Source organism: Trachypithecus francoisi, unplaced genomic scaffold, assembly GCF_009764315.1.
Source record: "Trachypithecus francoisi isolate TF-2019V2 unplaced genomic scaffold, Tfra_2.0 Lachesis_group1, whole genome shotgun sequence".
Classification (NCBI taxonomy): domain Eukaryota; kingdom Metazoa; phylum Chordata; class Mammalia; order Primates; family Cercopithecidae; genus Trachypithecus; species Trachypithecus francoisi.
This window is the reverse complement of record NW_022681454.1, coordinates 24,523,319-24,545,505: the sequence shown is the minus strand read 5'-3', so window position 1 is coordinate 24,545,505 and position 22,187 is coordinate 24,523,319. Positions and strand designations below refer to the sequence as shown.

Below are 22,187 nucleotides of genomic sequence, written 5' to 3'. Positions count from 1 at the left end.
GAATCAAATTATCTTCAACTATGCTAAAACCATGTCTCCACAAACAGTCTTCAATTGCTGACCAATTTGGGGGTGATAAGGTGTTGGCATATTTAATTAAGTACAATTAAAATGTCTTTAATTATAAAGGTTTCAGTTAAATATCTTTTGGAATTATAAAGAATTAGGCTAGGTGTGGTGGCTCACGCCTGTAATCCCACCACTTTGGGAGACCGAGGTGGGCAGATCATTAGAGGTCAGGAGTTCAAGACCGGCCTGGTTAACACATAGTGAAACCCCATCTCTACTAAAAATACAAAAATTAGCCGGGCATAGGGGCGCACACCTGTAGTCCCAGCTACTCGGGAAGCTGAGGCAGGACAATCGCTTGAACCCGGGAGGTGAAGGTTGTGGTGAGCTGAGATCGCGCCACTGCACTCCAGTCTGGGCAACAGAGTGAGACTCCATCTCAAAAAACAAAACAAGACAAAAATTAAATTATACCTTTAATATATGAAGAAAATGGCAGTTTGGCATCATTTATAGTAAATGTGTTCACAAACATTCTAAATATTCCAAACACATACATACAGAAGAACATAATCTTATGATTTTTATTACCTTTAGTCTATCACATTTGACACTATAAATATACTCATTGAAAAAAAACCATACTATTTAAATAAGAATTCAGTTCATGAAAGTTTACAAAATACAACCGATGTACTCTGACTTGTGGTTATAGCTTAACTATCTCAACTTTACTTTTCTGGTATGGTCAGATCTTTTGCAAATATTTCCATGGTATTTTAATTTTATGATATAAAACAGTAGCAATTTATTAAGTTTTCCATTATAAAAATTAATATGGCAACTCTCAAAATACTGAAAAAACTGTTTGATGAAAGGAGTATCCACATCACTGCAAAGTATTTCCTTTCTCTTAGAAAACATCTTCAAAAGGCACATTTTAATTACCAGTGTTTATCCAAAGATAATAGTTTGAGTTTTGAATTTCCAGTCAATTTTCCATTATCTCAAAATCGAGCTAATGGAGGGTTGGAAGAGGTAGGAAAACGCAGGTTTCCAATGAACTCCCTCAGGGCAGCAGAATCCTCATTCATCTCATCCACAAAGAGCAAAAGGAAGATGTAAGGGAAGTGGGAATGGCAGAACTGTTTTGCATCCTAATTTAACCTTCCACACAAAATACTTCATTAAAAGCAAATAAACAAACACAAGACAGTAAGCTTAGAAAACAAAAGGCCTAGACCACAAATTGCCCGGTTAAGCCCGAGTGGTGATATTGGTTTTAAGCCTCAAGAAAATGAAACTTCTGCTTCTGTAAAATCAGGTCTTCATCAATTCAATTTAAATCACTTAGTGCAGTAACAACGTTACAAATTCCAATAATGGCAGACATATGGATGATATTCAAAATAAAGTACATAAATACATTTCAAAATCAACTAAAAATGACTTTATGGTTATCTGCCATGCTCCCCTTTAATTTGGCCTGATAGTCTACAGTTGACTGTAATTATAATAACATCTGTAATTTCAAGTACAATAGTACAATAATAATAATTTTGAAGAACGTATGACCTAGGACCCCAAAACGCAATCCAATATACAATCTGGAGTATGGTTTCCTTTTTAGTGAAGTTTAATACTAATTGAAGTACTAAATTGAACAACGCCAGTACTCTGAAGTACTAATTTCAAGTACTTGATCCCATGTAAGAAACAGACGGGAATTTTTAAGGCAATTTTGGTATTCCAAAATATTGGGGATCTACCTTAACTTTCTATTATTCCCCTCAAGTCTCAATTAAGTGTTTCCACTTTTTTTAAAAAAGGGGAGATTTCTTTAGATTTTTTCCTCACTACAACAAAGTAATTCACCAAAAATATTCTCAAGTACAAAAACCAAAATGGTCCTCTATTACTTAGCCAAGATAAAATTTTCTGGTCCCTAATAATGGTCACTTTAGGAGTACTTATTCAAATTCTAAAATAGCAGCTTTTAAAATTAAGGCAACGTTGCTTTATTCTTACCTGTTTTTCTATTAGCTAACTATTAAAGTTTGTAAGAGCAATTTCAGACATAGGCATCCTCAAAGGCCTTTTGTAATATAAGAAGAGTTAACATGAACATTTTTCTAATATTAAAAGTTACTGTATTCTACTTGGAATTCTAGAGTAATTACAGTCATTCCAGCATGTGTAAAATTACCTTTTAAACTAACAACAACATAAAATACAAATTTTCTACAAAAATACAATATTGGAGATATAGCACTTCTTCCCTGAAATAGAAATTTAATATTTGGAGAAAAAACTGTAAACTTTTGGTTACATTCAAAATATAACCTTTTAAAGACTTAAATTATTTGAGGTTTTAGCAACTGGAGCGCCTAACAGCAGATTTACATTACTACAATGTTTTTACAACACAATAATTCTAAACAGTTTGTTTATCTTACTCTTATATTTACTACCAGGAGGAAAAAAATGGCTTCCTGCAATTGACAGTTTGGGTAAAGGAATTGCTCAGGTGGACAATCCGACCCTGACTTCCACCTTGACTGCGTTCCACAATCACGCAAGGCATCTGTACTAGCTGGAAAGGACTCTTCCCGTCTCTCAATGCCTGAGTAAGATTTAAGATCTGTGGGAAGAAGAGAGATTTTTACCAATTTAAAGAAGATAAAAAGCTTCACTTCACTGACATTTTTTAAACCATTTTTTCATTATAATTTTTATTTCATCCATTTATGAGCAACAGAGACTGTGATGATGAGTACCTGTTATAAATATGTATTATATGAATGTGTCTGTTTACACACACACACACACACACACACACACACTTAGCATTAACTTTTGCCAGATGGTAAGTTTAAAAATATTCTAGAATATCCTGCCTAAGTCCAGAAGCAACGGAATCAAAGAACGGTAAGTGAAGAGGTCTACATACATATTCAATTTAACATAAAACCTCAACAAATACTGGTTTAAACAGTCTGGTTTTAACTAAATACTTGCCTTATCCATTCATTCAACAAATTTATTGCATGCCTACTATGTGCGAGGTTCTGCTTTAAGTGCTAGGCATACAATAGTTAAAAAAAAACAAGCAAAATTACTGCCTTCATAGAACTTACACTTTAGCAGGGAGAGGAGTCAATAAACATGAATATGTAAATTATGCCATGTATTAGAAGGTGAAATTGCTATGGGAAAGCATGAAGCAGGGCAAATAGGTTAGACAAATTGGGAAGGGAGCCATTTCAAATAAAGGTACATTTAAGGGTTTACTCTTAATAAGAAAAATAAAATTAGGGAAAGTAAATTATATATCATGTTCAAAGATACTCTGAGAATTTATACTTCAGCATGCAAATAAGGTTATAAAACACAATACATAGATTATAGCTTATTTTGTTCTCTGTTCATGTAAAATAAAATTATAGCAATTCGTTTTCTTTTTTCACTGCATATTAGGAAAAATGTCCTTTATTGTATATTTTAGAAATACAGATTTCTCCTTCAGGTGTTTGAAAATATCTAATATATACATTCTATGCATTTCACTGGTTCTTGTAAAGACTAGTCAATAGTGACAAGCACAAATGTTTTCACATAAACCCATACTAATAAATAAACTTCATAATACTTTAAGTATAAACTAGATGGTTTATTGATTGATTGATTGATTTGATTTGATTGATGATTGTAGAGATGGGATCCTGCTATGTTGCCAAGGCTGATCTTGAACTCTGGGCTCATGTAATCCTCCCACCTTTGCCTCTTAAAGTGCTGAGATTACAGGTGTGAATCACTATAGCTGGCCAAACTAGATGGTTTCAGTTTGTAAAATATTTGGAGTATTTAACATATCAGGAAACTAGATCTTTACTAGTAAGGTGTTACAGGGTTATAGGTTATATTTATGTTTTAGGATCACTTTTAAGTTCTTCCCTTAAAATTTTCTTTTTCTTTTTTTTCTTTTTTTTTGAGACAGGGTCTTGCTTTGTTACCCAGGCTGGAGTGCAGTGTGCAATCTCAGTTCACTGCAGCGTCTGCCTCCCAGGCTCAAGCGATCCTCCCACCCCTGACTCCAGAATAGCTGGGACTACAGGCACACGCCACCTCAGCTAATTTTTGTACTGTTTGTAGAGACAGGGTTTTGCTTTGTTGCCCAGACTGGTCTTGAACTCCTAGGCTCGAGAGATCCACCCGCCTCAGCCTCCCAAAGTGCTGGGATTATAGTCATGAGCCACCACACCCAGCCTTCCCTTAAAATTTTCTAAATTGACTACATTTGGGTAACAAGAAAAAAGTAATTTATGAAATTTGAGTTTATTATAAGCATTGTTCCTACCATGAATATAAAAGTGTGCACCAGTACAGTTAAGGAAGGAAATGTTCTGATTAGTTTCCTCTTTGGGTTTTAAAAATTCTATTCTTAAAATGTTAGTCTAAATATGCCAATTTAAGTAACAGCTAATAATTTCCTGACTCTAAGAAAAATATGTGACTTTTGCAGAGAATATGGAAAACAGAAACGTTGGCCAGGTGTGGTGGCTCACGCCTGTTATCCCAGCACTTTGGGTGGCCAAGGTGGGTGGATCACTTGAGGCCAGGAGTTTGAGACCAGCCTGACCAACATGATGAAACCCCAACTCTACACAAAAATACAAAAAATAAAAATTAGCCAGGTGTGGTGGCACATGCCTTTAATCCCAGCTATCAGGGAGGCTGGGGCATGAGGATCGCTTGAACCCGGGTGGCAGAGGTTGCAGTGAGCTGAGATTGCACCACTGCATTCCAGCCTGGGTGAGAGGGAGACTCTGTCTCCAAAAAAAAAAAAAAGTACAGGAAAACGAAAAACTGCCCTACAAATTATCAATTTTCAAATAGTTACAGAAATTGCATAAATTATTAAATTCTGAAGTTAACCTATTAATATTTCTCTGGGAATTCAGAAGACACTTAATAATCCTGCATTTACTTACTAAGGAAACACTTACTGAGCACTCACTGTGTTGGGGAGAAGAGGCAACCAAATAAGGGAAAAGCTATGTAAGCCCTTAAAGAACTCAAGTTCTAGAAGCAGCCACATGAACAAGTAATTGCAATATAGTGTGATGGAAAGGACCTCTGCCCTGACTTTAAAATCTGATCCCCTCCCCCACATACCACCTATTTTTCATTTCTCAAAGAATAACCAATCTATTACTCTCTGTTTAAATCAGAGAGGATTATTTAAAAAAACAGAATGGAGCAAATTCTGCAGGCCAGGGGAGACACTAGACTTCTCCACCCATGCCATAATGACAGCTTGATAGGGATTTGGCAGTTGTGGTCCAGGCAGGTGGCATAAACTTGTGGGCTTCTACATATCAACTTTGCTTTCCTTTAGATTAGTTCGCTGGTCTTTAAATTTCAAGGGGCCTGAGAATTACTGCACTATATACATCAAACCACATATATTCTACTTAATTGTAGATTTTAAGCTATCTCTCTATAGCAATGTACCCCATATGATGATTTAAAATCAAATTTCTGAGTAAAATGTGACACCAGCATATTCCCAGGGAGTGCTACAAAAATCAGAACAACTCCCTGTTGGCAGGAGGAGTTTAGGAAGACTGATATGGGGGCTGAAGGAAAAACTGTTTCCTAGATAAAGAGGGAAAGCCATCAAGGGGAGAGAATTGCATGCACAAGGGCACCACTGGGAAAGGGGAAGGAAGAGCAGTTCAGATTTGCCAAGGCCAGAGAGAGGGGCAAAATGGCAAGAGATAAAGGTAGACACACTGTTTGGAGCCTGACTGTGAAGGGTGTTGTCGACTGTGCTGAAAGCCTGGACTTGAGCCTGTATACATGGACAAATTATAGGAGTTTTAAATAACAGAAGACAGGCTCAGATTTGTTTTTAGAGATTGTTCTTGTTTCAGTGTGGAAGAGGAACGGGAGAAGAGGTAAGGTCAACTTAGAATGTCAGTAAATCCGGAGAAGAGATGATAAGGGCCCCGGGCAGAGGCAATGCCTAAATGCTGCCGACTGGCCAGGCTGGCAGGCTCCCTTATTTCACAGATACATGTTATTCAAGCCCTTTGAGCCACAGTCATTCCACCTAAAATGTAGATTACTCTGTGGAGGTGTTGTGAGGATAAACAATAATAAGCATCATTAAAGTGTCCAGTAAGGGGTCAAGCACCAGAAGGAACTAAAGGGTTAGTTTCACTTTCTTTAACACCAACTATTATTGAATCTGCAAATGATTTCTGGTATATAAATCTCTGAATATAAGTTCATTGTGTTTTCAGAAAAAGTTTTAGTTATTATTTCTGCATTTTTTCAGGTCACATGGAAAATATATTTCACATTGCTTGTAAGTAAATATAGTCTCAGTTTCAGTGTTCCAAATTAGAATATAAGATGAATTTTACCTACCCTGATTATCACCTATTGCTATTTAATATAAAAATCAAAACATGGTTTATCTTTAACGTTCATAAACATTGCTACCAGCTCTGAATTTAAAAAAAAAAAAAAAAAACTTTCATATTGTTTCAGTCCACATCTTTATGTGAAGAATTAGAGCATGCCATTGATTATATGTGTAAAACTCACGGCTTACTACAAACTAGGGCAAAAGACTTGGCTGTAGAAAGCACAAATCATTAAGTTAATAGGTAAAACTGGAAGGGAGAGGGATTTATATGATATTTATAAATGACAGAAATAACACAAATATTTTGACTCCAGGAATTCACTGAATTATTCTGTTGTTTGGAATACAGGTTAATTTTTTTTTTTTTTTTTTTTGAGACAAGGTCTTACTCTGTTGCCCAGGCTGGAGTGTAGTGGTGTGATCACAGCTCATTACAACCTTGAACTCCTGGGCTCAAGCAATCTACCTACCTTGGCCTCCCAAACTGGGATTACAGGCATGAGCCAACACACCTGGCCCGATACTGATTTTTTTAGATTTTTTTTTTTTCCTTAAGAGATGAGGTCAGGGGCCGGGCGCGGTGGCTCAAGTCTGTAATCCCAGCACTTTGGGAGGCCGAGACGGGTGGATCACGAGGTCAGGAGATCGAGACCATCCTGGCTAACACGGTGACACCCCGTCTCTACTAAAAAAATACAAAAAACTAGCCGGGCAAGGTGGCGGGCGCCCGTAGTCCCAGCCACTCGGAAGGCTGAGGCAGGAGAATGGCGTAAAACCCGGGAGGCGGAGCTTGCAGTGCGCTGAGGTCCGGCCACTGCACTCCAGCCTGGGCGACAGAGCGAGACTCCGTCTAAAAAAAAAAAAAAAAAAAAAAAAGAGATGAGGTCTTGGTCTGTTGCCCAGGCTACAGTGCAGTGGCTATGCACAGGTGTTGGCCGGGCGCGGTGGCTCAAGCCTGTAATCCCAGCACTTTGGGAGGCCGAGACGGGCGGATCACGAGGTCAGGAGATCGAGACCATCCTGGCTAACACGGTGAAACCCCGTCTCTACTAAAAAATACAAAAAAATTAGCCGGGCGAGGTGGCGGGCGCCTGTAGTCCTAGCTACTCGGGAGGCTGAGGCAGGAGAATGGCGTGAACCCGGGAGGCGGAGCTTGCAGTGAGCTGAGATCCGGCCACTGCACTCCAGCCTGGGCGGCAGAGCCAGACTCCGTCTCAAAAAAAAAAAAAAAAAAAAAAAAAAGGTGTCATTACAGTGTACTACAGTCTCAAACTCTTAGGCTTAAACAATCCTTCTGCCTCAGCCTCCCAAGCAGCTGGGACTACAGCCGTGAGCCACCACACCTGGCCTTAGACCAACTTCTTTTTAAATAAGTAAAAAACAGCCCAAACCAGAGAACTACACAATCATGTACATAGTCAGGACATACTATCTTTTTTGGCTATCAGAAAGTTCAAAATCAAATTAAAATTAAAAAACAAAACAAAATCAAATGACAACGTGTAATAACCAAAGTATCATCATTTTATTTCTTTCTCTAAGTTATTGACCCTGTCATCTTCATATTTTATTACATTCATTTTTATAATGCCATTTTCTTTTGTGCATGAGATAGGATATAAGTAACTAAAATAGAAGACAGCCACGGACACATCTTTGTAACAGATCTCAGAACTGGTACACTCCCGCAGCTTCTTAGACAGGCTTTTTTTTTGAGACAAGGTCTTGCTCTGCTGCCCAGGTTGGAGTGCAGTGGTGCAATCTCAGCTCACTGCAATCTCCTCTACCTCTGGGGCTCAAGTGATCCTCCTGCCTCAGGCTCCTGGCAGCTGGAACTACAAACACATGCCACCACACCCAGCTAATTTTTGTATTTTTTTGTAGAGATGCGGTTTCCCCACATTGCCCAGGCTGATCTTGAACTTCTGAGCTCAAGCAATCTGCCCTCCTCTGCCTCTCAAAATGCTGGGATTACAAGCATGAGTCACTACACCCAGACAAGCATTTTTTTTTATTTTATTTAAATTCCTCGGGTGTTAATTATTTACAGCTTTTATTTACTTCTTTATTTTAAATCAGATTCCTAAAATAAAAATAAACCTTTAGGGATAAGAAAGTTCCAGAAGATGAAGCATATTGATATGTCAAGTCAATTTGTTTCAAGCAAAAAGGTCAAATCAAGGCATACTTATCTATGCCTAAAAATTTAGCTCAAATAAGTTTTGGGATGGCAAAACTCTGCAACATAATTATAATCATTGATCACCAAATCCTTTCATTGATGCCTGAATTACCAGAAAAAGCCTCTTAGTGAGGCTACTTGGCTGTCGTCTCCTTATCTACTAAGCAAATCTGTACCCCACTGTCCAGCCCAGCCTTCTGCAGCAGTCCTTAACTTTTTTGAGGGATATAAATATTTTTGCTGAGATATAAATCCTATCTTCTCTCACACCCAACCCAAAATGCACATATTAACAACATTTTATACATAGTTTCAAGGAGTTCATAGAACCCCAGAATTAAGATCTCCTTTTCAAAAACTTCTGTCTCATAACAGCCCTTCTTTAATACGGAATTTCTAACTGCTCCTATCCCTTCCTTGTGGAATCTACATTCTGGTGTTTAAGGCCTTCTATACTCTGGCTCCATCCTATTTCTCGAGCCTTCACTTAACTACTTGAAACTCACGACTACATTAAGCACTGCATAAATGTGACAGAGCAGAGAGATACATGAGCTGATAATCACCTGTCCCTTTTCACTGAGCTCTGGCCTTCTCTGCAGAGCAAAACTCCATGACAGCAGAAACTTGGTTTTGCTTACTGCTTTATCTCCCGTGATTAGTTGCCAGCACTAGTTCTGTCAATAAATACTTGGTGAATGAATGAATGATTCTCTGATGTAATTATACATACTTGTTAAAGTTGTATAATATAATAATCAGTGCAAAAACTTGACCCACTTTGTTTACTACAGGTATTGTGGCAAACAGCTACCTTAAATTAAATGTATATTTTAGGAAGAGAATGTTAATTTATAAGACACTAAAAGAGAATGTTTACAGTACAATTTATTTCTGTTTCAAGCTTTCCTTTTGGAATAGAAATACCATTCAGAGTCCAAGAAGCAGAAGTGATCTGAGAGTGAGCCCAGCCTGCAGGTCCACATCAGTAGACTTACTGCCTTGTACTTCTAACCTTTAACTAAAGGTGAGGAGGGGCTGGGCACGGTGGCTCACGCCTGTAATTCCAGCACTTTGGGAGGCTGAGGCGGCTGGATCATGAGGTCAGGAGTTTGAGACCAGCCTGACTAACATGGTGAAATCCCATCTCTATAAAAACATTAGCCGGGCGGGGTGGTGCACACCTGTAATCCCATCTACTTGGGAGGCTGAGGCAGGATAATCCCTGGAACCTGGGAGGCAGAGGTTGAAGTGAGCCGAGATCGCACCATTGCACTCCAGCCTGAGCAACAGGGCAAGACTAGGTCTCTCAACACACACACACACACACACACACACACACACACAAAAGTGAGGAGAGGGGATCAGGGAGAGGACTGAGTTACAATTAGTTTTTTCATGTTACAATCGACACTCCATCTTGGTGACATGGTTATTTAGTGACTGCTCTAGCAAAAGCCAAACATATTCTGCAAAATAATAATAATAATAGTAATCTATTGGCAACAGAACTTGGTACTGAAATGTCTAAGTGAGTGGATCTGAGGGGGAAAAGGTAGTGATGCCCAAGAAAATAGCTATCAAAACGGGGACCAACAATTCCCAGCAGGGGAAACACTGAGCTAAATAAACAGTACACAGCAAGGTCAAAACTACCTAATTTATAAGATAATAGAGGGGAGAAATGATTTGAGTCAACTTCATTTCTTTTTTTTTTTTCTGAGATGGAGTTTCACTCTTGTGGCTTAGGCTGGAGTGCAGTGGCATGATTTCAGCTACTGCAACCCCCGCCTCCCAAGTTCAAGTGATTCTCCTGCCGTAGCCTCCCAAGTAGCTGGGATTACAGGTGCCTGTCACCACACCCAGCTAATTTTTTTTTGTATTTTTAGTAGAGATGGGGTTTCACCATGTTGGCCAGGCTGGTCTTGAACTCCTGACCTCAGGTGATCCACCCGCCTTGGCCTCCCAAAGTGTTGGGATTACAGGCGTGAGCCACCGCACTAGGCCAAATCAACTTCATTTCTAATCATCTGGGCTATTTTGGTTCAGCATAAGAGGTAGTATTAAAAATTCCATCTCCAGATCACAGTGGAGAAAACAGTTGACTACTGTTTCAGAGAGATTTTTTTCCTTATGAACAAATAAAAAGGTAACTTACCTGACCCCTCATCACAGACATCTGACTTTCAAAAGTGGCTTTGTCAAATCCTTTGTCAGTCTATTACAGAAAGGAAAGAAAAATTCCCAAAATAAAGACTTTGATATAAATATCTGAAAACAGATGAACTCTTCAACTCAGCAAATAAGGCCATTAAAAAGCTTTCCTAATTGATAAAATAAAACAAAAATAATATTTTTATCTGAGGTATTTTTGTATACTCCCAGAATGACACGAATAGACTTATTTATTTGTACCCTAACTTGTTCCAGAAAGGATTTAAGATGACTTTGCAGCCAATGAATTTAGGCTTTTTAAGAGAACTAAATCATAGCAGGTCACCAAAGATGTATTATAATTTATAGAGTCTCCTTGTAAAAATTCAACTTTTGAAGAAAACAGCAAATTAAGTTTTAATGTAGTCTCACTTCAAAGAATGCTCATAGTAAGTATAGCTTTATGAATGTATGCTCCTGTAAATAAAACTGCTAATTCCTCTCCGTCCTGTCAGGTTTTATGGCAAGCAGCAATACAAGAAATAGTACATTGCAAATTAGCTCTATTAAGCAGTCTCTTCTATTTTAAGATTTCATTTTCTGCAATAATCAAACTAAGCATTAACTTACCTTAAAAAGTTCATAGAGATCTTCACATAAATCTTGCACAAAGTTCATGTCAGAAATATATGGTAGAATCAAGCTTCTTATTTCTTCAGAAAAAGGAACTTTTGCTTGAGGAAGCCAAGCCCAGTGAAATGGATCTAACAGAGAAAAAAGCATTCTCCTCATCAGTGGTAGGAAATGGTTTATTTAGACTCACATTTTTCCTGGTTCTTTCCTACAACTCCTAGGTTCTCCCCAAAAAAGGACAGGATAAGAACTTAATCAGAGTAAAACTACACACTGCAATCCAAATTACTCAGATTTGGACAGTCAATTCAGATAGTAAACTCGTAATGTCTCTGAGTTTTAGACAGTAAAGAGTAAGAGTTTGGATAATGAATCTATCTCAAATAGTTCTAAATGTATCTCAATCTATCTGGTTCTTCATTTCAGAAACTGATGAATACCTATACCTTGTACACAGCCCCAGATTGTTTTTATTATTATATATTTCTAAGAGAATGGGTCTCACTGTGTCACCCAGGCTGAAGTGCAGTGGCATGATTATAGCTCACTGCAGCCTCGAACTTCTGGGCTCAAGGGATTCTCCCACCTCAGCTTCAAAAGTAGCTGGGACTACAGGTGCGTATCACCGCACCCAGGCACAGACTGAATACCACGGCTGAGGGCTGCCTGCCCTCCACAGCTACAAATCATCAGGAATTAAGCACTTACTTGTACACAGATGTTCTAAACTTTGAAATCATTAGAAGGTAAATAGGTGAGTCACTTTAAGAGACAAAAGATCCACGATTCTGAGCTAATTCTAGTTCTCCCTCAAGAAGACCATTAAATCCACACCGTGCCAGGACTAGAGAGATTTGTACAGGTATAATCTTCTAGAGAGGGTGCATATTCAGATTCCTGCAAGAGTGTAAGCTTTCTGACATGATCATCCACAGAGCTACCGTGAGCATATCCAGTGAGAATCACCAGCTTTGGTGGATCCTACCACTTTGAAAGCCCTGAAGAAGAAATCTGCCTTTGGAGTCATTTCTCCTCAGTCACCTAGGTGGGGTGCAGTGACGCAATCCTAGTTCGCTATAGCCTCAATCTCCTGGGCTCAAGCAATTCTCTCGCCTCAGCCTCCCAAGTAGCTAGGACTACAGGAGCTCACCTCAATGTCTGGCTCTCACTTCTTGATCTATCTCACTGCACACAGTAGGAAGGTTACTTTTCATTCTAAAGAAAGTCTTTCCCCTGGCTCACATCTCCTTGTAGATATGTCCAATTTTCTTTTTAGTTTTCCCTGAATAATTTCATAGAAGAAAGGCCCTTATTTTTCATCTGCCTCTACATTTAATCCCAACACTCAACTTCTAGTACTACCATCTAAACTCTCTCTCCGAAGGCCACCAGTCGCCAGACCCAAGGGTCTGTCCAAAGGCTCACTTGCTGTTGTCATGCTACTTAATCTCTCTGTAGTATGTAGCACTGTTTTCTACCATCTCCTTTATGAAATTCTCTCCTCTGTGGCGTTGGAGATATCACTCTAAGTTTATCTTGTCTTGTAAGCTACTCCTACTCTCTTTTGCTAGTTTTTCCTCCCCTCTTTCAATGTCACTGTTAGCCCTGATTCCACACTTAGTCCTTTCTCTTCTCTATTCGTTTAAGCATTCATAAAACATTTATTGAATACTTACATACCTGGCATTGTGCTAGGCAATAGTGTTTGTTCTCTGTGATTTTCCTGGGTAATAGCAAACACACCATGGCTTCCACCAACAAGATGACAGGTTTTTTTTTTGTTTTTGTTTTTGTTTTTTTTGAGACAGAGTCTTGCTCTGTCATCCAGGCTGGAGTGCAGTGGCATGATCTCGGTTCACTGCAAGCTCCACCTCCCAGGTTCATGCCAGTCTCCTGTCTCAGCTTCCCAAGTAGCTGGGACTACAGGCACCCGCCACCATGCCCGGCTAATTTTTGTATTTTTGGTAGAAATGGGGTTTCACCGTGTTAGCCAGGATGGTCTTGATCTCCTGACCTCATGATCCGCCCGCCTCGGCCTCGCAGAGTGCTGGGATTACAGGTGTGAGCCACCGCGCCCGGCCAGGATGACAGTTTAAAAGCTGTTTCCTCTCTCTCATATTCCAGGAATCAAATAAATAAATAAATAAATAAAAACTATATCCCCACTACCAATTCCTTTTCAAGCTCCAACCTTTAATCCCCAACTGCATGTTTGATAAAAATTTCCTAGATGTACCCTTTAAACCCTTTAAAAATGCAATTTGCATAAAGGTTCCAAACCATTAGGAGAAAATCATAAAATGGAACCAAGACATTTCAAATCAGTTCAACAAAAGACAGGACAAGCAAAAAAGAACAAATTACAATTCATGTTTAACAGGAAAAAAATAAGATGGCAGGAAAAGCTTAAGCATATTAGTAGTTTATTGCTAAGTATCCTTCATAAGTCATATATCTAGAACAAAATGATAAAAGTTAAAAATAAAATAAAAGTAGATTAGCTGAGTGTGACGGCGTGTGCCTGTAGTCTCAGCTACTCAAGAGGCTGAGGCAGGAGGATTGCTTGAGCCAGGAGTTTGAGGCTGCAGTGAGCTATGAGCATGCTACTGCAATCCAGCCTAGGTGACAGAGGGGGACCTTGTAATTCATTCACACATATATTAATGTAGAGAATAATACCAGGTATATGCTAACAAAATGAACAGAGGTATAACAATGTTACCGAAAACCAAATAAGAAAAGCATAAACCACTGAGGTATACACAAAGTGGGATATATGTCACACTAATTAAAAAAAAAAAAAAAAAAGAAGACGCCACCAGGAAGATAAACCACTGGACCTCTACACATGTGAAATACAAAGCAAAAAACGCATAGAAATTGAAGAAAAAACTGGCAAAATCACAATCACAGTGATCATTAATTTCCTCTGAAAATTAACAGATTATATAGTCAGGAAATAAGTAAAGGATATGATATGACTAACAACCTTTAGGTTAGTAGACAGAATTTTGTGCTCATTCTTTTCAAATACTATCCTCTAAATAGGCCATATACAGGATCATACAGAAATTACTAACAAACTGTAAAACAGAATTTACACAGGCCATATTCACAGATCACAATGCAATAATGCTGGAAAATAACAACAATGAACAGTTTCTTAGAAATAGTAACAATGTACAATTAAAATAAGCTGACATAGAAATTTTAAGATCAGACAAAATACTTCTAATTATTCCTGTCAAAAAGAAAATCAGAAAATATAAGTATGTAAGGCAGAGTCATAGAGTAGCACCTGTGCAATCCATGGTTTAGCCAAAATCATACCCAGAGGAAAATATGAGGCCTAATATGCATTTATAGGAAAGCAATATAGTATGAACATAATAGGAAAAAAGAATAATGACGGAAAACATAAATCTATAAAAGAAAAAGCAAACAAACTAAAAGCCTGATCTATAAAATAAATAGGCAATTATCTGGGGGAAAAAAGCATAAATAATTAAATAAATAGAAGGGCCAATGCTTAACAACAGACAAATCTTTGGCAAGCCTAATGAGTAAAAGGCTCACTAATAAATTGAAGGAATTTAAAAGAGACATATCATGGATATAAAGATTTTTAAAACATACTATATATTTTTTATTTTATTTTTGAGACAGGGCCTTACACTGTGTCACCCAGGTTAGAGTGCAGTGGTGCCATCTTGGGTCACTGTAACCTCCACCTCCCAAGCTCAAGGAATCCTGTCACCTCAGCCTCCCAAGTAGCTAGAACTGCAGGCATGGGCCATCACACCTGGCCCATTTTTGTAGTTTTTGTAGAGATGGGGTTTCGCCATGTTGCCCGGGCTGGTCTTGAATTTCTGAGCTCAAGCGATCTGCTAGCCTCAGCCCCCAAAGTGCTGGGATTACAGGTGTGAGCCACCATGCCTGGTCCATATATCTTAAACACATACAAATATCAGAAAACGACTATAATAAACTCCCATGTTAATTCAATTATTACCAAATTTTGTGCAAAATTGGCTTTATTTATCCCTCCTGTCCACACCACCACAAGTATTTTAAGGCAAATTTTAGACATCATTTCATTTCACTCCCTAAATACTCAATATGCACAGAGGGAATTTTTTTAATTATAAGAGAATTCTAATAAAATGCTATACTCATAAATTTAAAACTCAAGAAGTCACGGAAAATTTTAAGCAAAATAAAAGTGTCTAAAACTGGTTCAAGAAGATGTACAAAATGTAATCATTTACCACAAGAGAGACTGGGAAGGCAATTAAAGCACTACTCCCTAAGAATGAGGTCAGATGGAGGGCAGGCCTAAATTGTTTTATAAGTTAATACAACCAAAAACTTAAAATATAGTTCTACCAAAATATTAAAATAATTTCAACGTTATATATATTTTTAAAACTGGAACACTACTGAACTCATTTTCCAAGGATAACACAAAGCCTAAAAATCAAAACCAGTCATCCCAAACTAAGCAAACAATTCATAGCAAGACCCTGTAGTATATATTTGCATCCCTAATGCCTAAAACTGAGCCTTAATGAATAATCATATTTCATCTGCTTTTTCCTCCTCTATGGTATCTGTAAATTTTTTTCCCTTCTCATTCTGGAAAAAAGGTAATTATAGAATCCACAGAAGGTTCTAAATACTCACATGCTCTCCATTCATCAGGATGTTTAAAAGGAAATGCTAGACCATTATCAATTGCAGCTATTTTAATAAGGAATTCTTCATCATCAATCCATTTTGATTCCTATAGAGGAGAAAAATGATATGTTGATAAAAGAACCTATATAAATATTCCCAAAGGATAAACTATTTATAATAATTATTGATGTTTAAGAACATATTCTCTCTGAAAAACCTACAAAAATTAACAATGCTACCAGAAAAAATACAAATTCACACAGGAATGGAAGAGACTGTCTGAAAAAACACGTATTTCCTAACCACCGTTTTTTAAAATTTGATATTATACCATTACTCAGTAATGGTTTTCTCTTTAAAAGGCTTGAAAATATTGTGACTTTAAAAAGTGATGTTCTAGCTAATTTACTGCTAGATTCATTGCTTAAATGTATGATGTAAAATATTACTGATTTTTTTAAACACCTTAATAAAATCACCTTATTAAGACCTAGTCTTTCTTAGGGTCCCAAAGAAATAAGTCAAATATAAATTGTTTCTAAATGAAATTCCTCCAAAGACCATAATTAAATATAATAAGATCTAGTAGAAGAAACCTCAAGATATTCTTGAATGTAGGTGTTATGGTTTGGCCGTATCCCCACCCAAAATCTCATCTTGAATTGTAATCCCTGTAATCCTTATGGGTCAAGGGCGGGACCAGGTGGATGTAATCAGATCATGGGGGCGGTCTCCCCCATGCTGTTCTCATGATAGTGAGTGAGTTCTCATGAGATTTGATGGCTTTGTAAGAGTCTGGCATTTCTCCTACTCGCACTCATTCTCCTGCCGCCCTGTGAAGAGGTGCCTTCTGCCATGATTGTAAGTTTCCTGAGGTCTCCCCAGCCATGCAGAATTGTGAGTTAATTAAATCTCTTTTCTTTGTAAATTACCCCGCCTTGGGTATTTCTTCATAGCAGTGTGGGAATGTACTAATACAGTAGGCTGTTCCTAACTTCTGTATTCTTCCATAACAGAAATAAAGATCTCAGCAGAAAGAGGGTTTTCATGTTAAAGAGTATTTCTGTGGAAGGTGATTTATCAAGCTGAACTATCTTTAGATGTAATTATTGTGAATATCTGTTTTATTTTATCATGGTGGTTCACATGGCCCTGATGTTAACTTCATATTTTTGGAATTGCTTTACTTAGAAATTAAAACAGACTAAAGTTAAATGTGTGCATTTTTTAAAGAAAAAAAAGAGTATTCTGATTACTTAAAGACAGATGGCCATTACTACTAAGTGGCCTAGATAAAATAACAAAAAGTAAAACAAATTTTTTAAGTTAAAAGCACTACAGTGAAGGCTGATGTGAGGTATGCCAACTTTATTTCTTTTAGTTTATATCAAATGTCTTACACCTCATTGAAAGTGCACAAAATACTCAAGCAAAAGAATTTTCAGCAAAATCTAACTGCTCAAGATATACAAATAAAATAATTTCGGGAGCTTACGTTTATTTAATTATCTTTAATTTTTTTTATTTTTTTGAGACAGGGTCTTGCTCTGTCACCCAGCTGGAGTGCAGAGGCACAATCACAACTCACCACAGCCTTGACCTCCTGTGCCCAAGCTATCTCCCACGTTAGCCTCCTGAATCGCTGGAACCACAGGTGTTTGCCACCATGTCAGGCTAATTTATTTCATTTTACTTTTTCTACTCTCTTAAAGTCTTTTATCCTTAAGTGGTGCTTTAAAAAAAATTTTTTTTTTAATTCTTTGTAGACACAGGGTCTCAAACTCCTGGACTCAGTCAATCCGCCCGCCTTGGCATCCCAAAGTGCTGTGATTACAGGCATGAGCCACTGTGCCTGGCCCAGGAGCTTATATATATGTGCATTTATGTTTGTATTTTAAGCCCATTTCTGCTACAACTGGCATTTATTTTTATTTCTATCATTCTTTCCTATTTACAACTTTATTAAGGTATAATGTACATACAATTAACTTCCTATATTAACAAGTACAATGTGATGAGCCTTGACATATGTGAAACTTTCACCCCAAAGTTTCCTTGTGTCCCTTTGCAGTCCAGCCTTCCCCCTACCCCAAGACCAGGCAACTACTGGTCTGTTTTCTGTCACTAGAAACTAGTTTGCATTTTCTAATTTTTAAATATAAATATAATCATACGATATGTTCCCTTTATGTGTAGCTTCTTTCACTCAGTATAATTTTAAGTTTCATCCATGCTATTGTGTGTATCAAGTTTGTTCCTTTTTATTGCTAAGTGCTATGAATATATATATTTAAATATCCTTGATAAACATTTAAAAGTACAACCTTTTAAAAATGATGCAACAGCTTTAAGTCATTACTTGAGAACATAAATTATAAATATTGAAGAAATATTTTTAATCACTTAAAACTTTCCCAAATGTACAAACTTTTAAACTTGTAAAAGTATTTTGAAAAAAAAAATCTTATGTAAATATCTAAAACTTGAACTTGGTACTCAAAGTCGATAGCAATGACCTTAAAATCTATAACTCTGATATCAGTGTTGAGGCTCTGTGCAGTCTATTATATATGTTAAAACCAGCTTCTTATAAACAGTAAAAGTATTTAATAATTTTTTGAAGTTCAGTGGACATGATTCACAGGTTACGCACACACGTTCCATTTATTAGATAATATTGTATTATTTAACACTGAATGAAAGGACTCAGAAGAAAGTGAATTAGTAAAATACAAACATGGTGAACAAACATCCCAGAAGCCTTTATTACATAAAAGCAAAATATGGGGATTCTATAAATTTCTCAAACTCTAAAAAACTACTAAGCAGGTATTATTCTTCTATTCTAATACGAAATATAAAATAAAGCTGCCCAACAGTTGACAAAAGAAAAAACAGAACTGGCTGGGCGTGGTGGCACACGACTGTAATCCCAGCACTTTGGGAGGCTGAGGCGGGTGGATTGCTTGAGGCCAGGAGTTCGAGACCAGCCTGGTCAACATGGCAAAACCCCGTCTCCACTTAAAAAAAAAAAAAAAAAAATCAAGAATCAAGAATGCAATGTAAACAAGTGACGAAAATAAGAAGTGTGAGAAAAACAGAAAAAGTAGATGTAAAAACCAAAGATTAAGTGAAAGAAGGAGGAAATGGTGAAGAATAACTTAAAGAAATCTTTTACAGAAATTGAATATATATATATATTCACAAGTTATACACAATTATATACATATGTGTGTGTGGGTGTATATATATAAACATATACAATTGTAAATTTCCTTACCTTATGGTCAATTTCCTTTTCACATTTCTGCTTTTCATATCTGACTAACCAATTATCATTGCCCCTGTCTTTCAAAACAAACAAAATCTGTTACTTCATTTCTATGGACATCATGGCTTAGTATCAATGAGAAAAATCTAGTGATCTCCTGATTTTTGAGACTTTCACTGGCTATCCATAGCATATTAGAGGTCACAATTTAACACAAAGAAACTTAAAAAAAAACAAACCCATAAATGTGAGTTAACATTTACTGAATATTTTCTCTCGACCAACATTGTTTTAAGTGCTTAGTATGTAATAATCCATGTAATCCTCAAAACTACTACCCTGTGAGGTGATACAATTATTAAATCGAGGTTATTAAAATCAAAGAGCTTTTCTTCACTTTAGGAAGAAAAAGCATTAACCCCTACTTCTAGGCAAATTTCTAAGCAGGCTCACCTCATGTCAGCATAGAAGTGGTCTAGACTGTAAATATATATATATATATATATATATATAAATTAAGACAGTAAATCTGGAAAATTATCTGATGCTTTGCCAAAAACTAAATAAGAAAACATTTTGAACCAGTGGTTCTCAAACTTCAGAATGCATCATAATTACCTGGAGGGTACCTTAAAACCCAGCCTGCCAGCACCCACTTGCAATTTCTGTTCCAAAAGGTCTGGCGTAGTGTCTGAGAAGATGCGTGTTTAACAAATTCTCACATAATGCTGACCCCGAGAGTCCAGGGACCCACAATGGGGAGCCCCTGCTTTGGATAATCTACATCAAAGTCAACCCGAGGCCTGCAGGCCACATGCTGCCCAGGATGGCTTTGAATGTGGCCCAACAAAAATTTGTAAACTTTCCTAAAACATGATGAGTTTTTTTTGAGACTTTTTAAAATTATTATTTTTTTTAAGTTCATCAGCTGTCATTGGTGTTACTGTATTTTATGTGTGGCCCAAGACAATTCTTCTTCCAGTGTGCCCAGGGAAGCCAAAAGACTGGACACCCCTGGTTTACATCATTGCCCCTTTATAGCACGGGAAAAATTAAGAGTTTAGTGTATTTATAGACTACACTAATGGTTACATAACGTCAAAATAAGCTAACATAATTTATACAATGAAGCCTTAATTACTCACATTATGCAGATAACCAATATCTGACTTTTGCCTTGCCCCTAGGAAATTTCTCTCTAGGGGACAGGAACTGATCTAAGAGCCTGCTATGAATCAGAATCTATCCCACACAGGATGACTTCTGCCCAGGACAGTCAATACTACATCTGTTCGCCAAGGTAGACAGAGAAAGTGGCTTCAAGACTTCAGCAACAAAAGTTTACCACTTTGATTTAGATAACAAGAATATAGTTTGAAAATGAACAAGATTTGAGTAAACAAATAAGAGAACTTCAATACCTGTATTTCTGATGATGTAATCCAAAACAACTAATCTTTCAAATTGTGACTGAAATTGTTTTCTAATATTCTCAGGCAAAGGGTCAGCTTCAAATTTCCTAAGCCAATATTCAGCCTCCTTGTAACCTTCAACAAATAACTGAAAGGAACCAATCTATAATTTTAAGAACTATAGTTAGAAAAGAAAGTACAAGAACAAGGGGATTAATATTTATATTTCTCAGCAGTACTGTCAAAAAATACGTCATGTAAACACAATAAGAAAGAAGACTTAACGCTAATTTAGATAAGCCACATTTATCAAGAAAACTATTTTTATACACTAATTTTAAATAATTGCATAAAGAATACATAGCAGATAAAAAATGCTTACCCCTAGACTTTCAAGGAGCATAGCAGCTATTTTGGGAAAATTTTAAAAAAGAATAAACATGTATCTCCAATGTGACACTCTGAAAAAGAATGCCATTTTCTAAAAATATTCATTAAAATGAATGTAATTATGGAGGCCAAATTTTAAACCTATTCTGCTTATTCAATAACAGTGCAATTTTATCTTACTGAATAAACTTTTCCAGATTCTTTTTTTGACATAAAATACAGTAAATAATTTTTTTCTTTTTTCATTTTTTTTTTTTAGCTGTTAGACTCTTTCTTTGAATTCTAAATAAATCATTTTATTTTAAAAATAGGATGAGGCCAGGTGTGGTGGCTCACACCTATAATCCCAGCACTTTGAGAGGCTGAGGCGGGTGGATCACTTGAGGCCACGAGTTTGAGACCAGCCTGGCCAACATGGTAAAACTCCATCTCTATTAAAAATACAAAAAATTAGCCATGTGTGGTGGCATGCGCCTGTAGTCCTAGCTACTCAGAAGGCTGAGGCAGGAGAATCGCTTGAACTTGGGAGGCGGAGGATACAGTGAGCCAAGAGGCACCACTGCGCTCCAGCCTGGGTGACAGAGCGAGACTCTGTCTCAAAAAAAAAAAAAAGAAAAGAAAAAAAAGGACAGATTCCTCAACCACACAGATTCACAGATTAAATACCCTGTCTAAAATTTTAAAGAACAAATCTATTAATCATAATATTGATAGTGGCTTTGAAAAAGTCCTTTCCTTTAAGATATGACCATTTAAAAAGGCATTTTTGTTAATAAGATTACTAGTTAACAGTAAACAATTTGTTGGAGAAGGAAATACAAATTTAAGTAGTATGTGACAAACAGGTAATAGGTAAACCTAGTTTCCTTCAAAAATACAAACAAATCACCACAAAGAAAATCTGCTTTTTATTCTAACACTTTATGTTTTTGTTATTGGCATAAAATTTTCATGATTTCCTAAAGGTATTCTTTAAAATACTTATAACTAAGAACCAGTAGTCATAAATATGGAAATAACATC

General features: G+C 36.9%; 1 protein-coding gene across 3 annotated transcripts in view; it reads right to left on the bottom strand.

Moving 5' to 3' along the window:
- Positions 1 to 472: 472 nt before the first annotated feature.
- Positions 473 to 22,187, bottom strand: part of PI4K2B (phosphatidylinositol 4-kinase type 2 beta) — a 35,429-nt gene continuing 13,714 nt past the window's right edge. The window contains exons 5-10 of one of the 3 annotated variants that reach the window (XM_033213910.1): positions 20,784 to 20,937; positions 19,372 to 19,439; positions 16,098 to 16,197; positions 11,412 to 11,545; positions 10,786 to 10,845; positions 473 to 2,650 (exon numbers count right to left, since the gene is read on the bottom strand). In XM_033213910.1, the coding sequence (XP_033069801.1) occupies positions 2,477 to 2,650; positions 10,786 to 10,845; positions 11,412 to 11,545; positions 16,098 to 16,197; positions 19,372 to 19,439; positions 20,784 to 20,937 (690 nt within the window). In that variant the 3' untranslated portion in view covers positions 473 to 2,476. Of the gene's footprint in view, positions 2,651 to 8,569; positions 9,305 to 10,785; positions 10,846 to 11,411; positions 11,546 to 16,097; positions 16,198 to 19,371; positions 19,440 to 20,783; positions 20,938 to 22,187 lie in introns of those variants that run through there. The other 2 variants (XM_033213911.1, XM_033213912.1) reach the window with 2 other exon arrangements.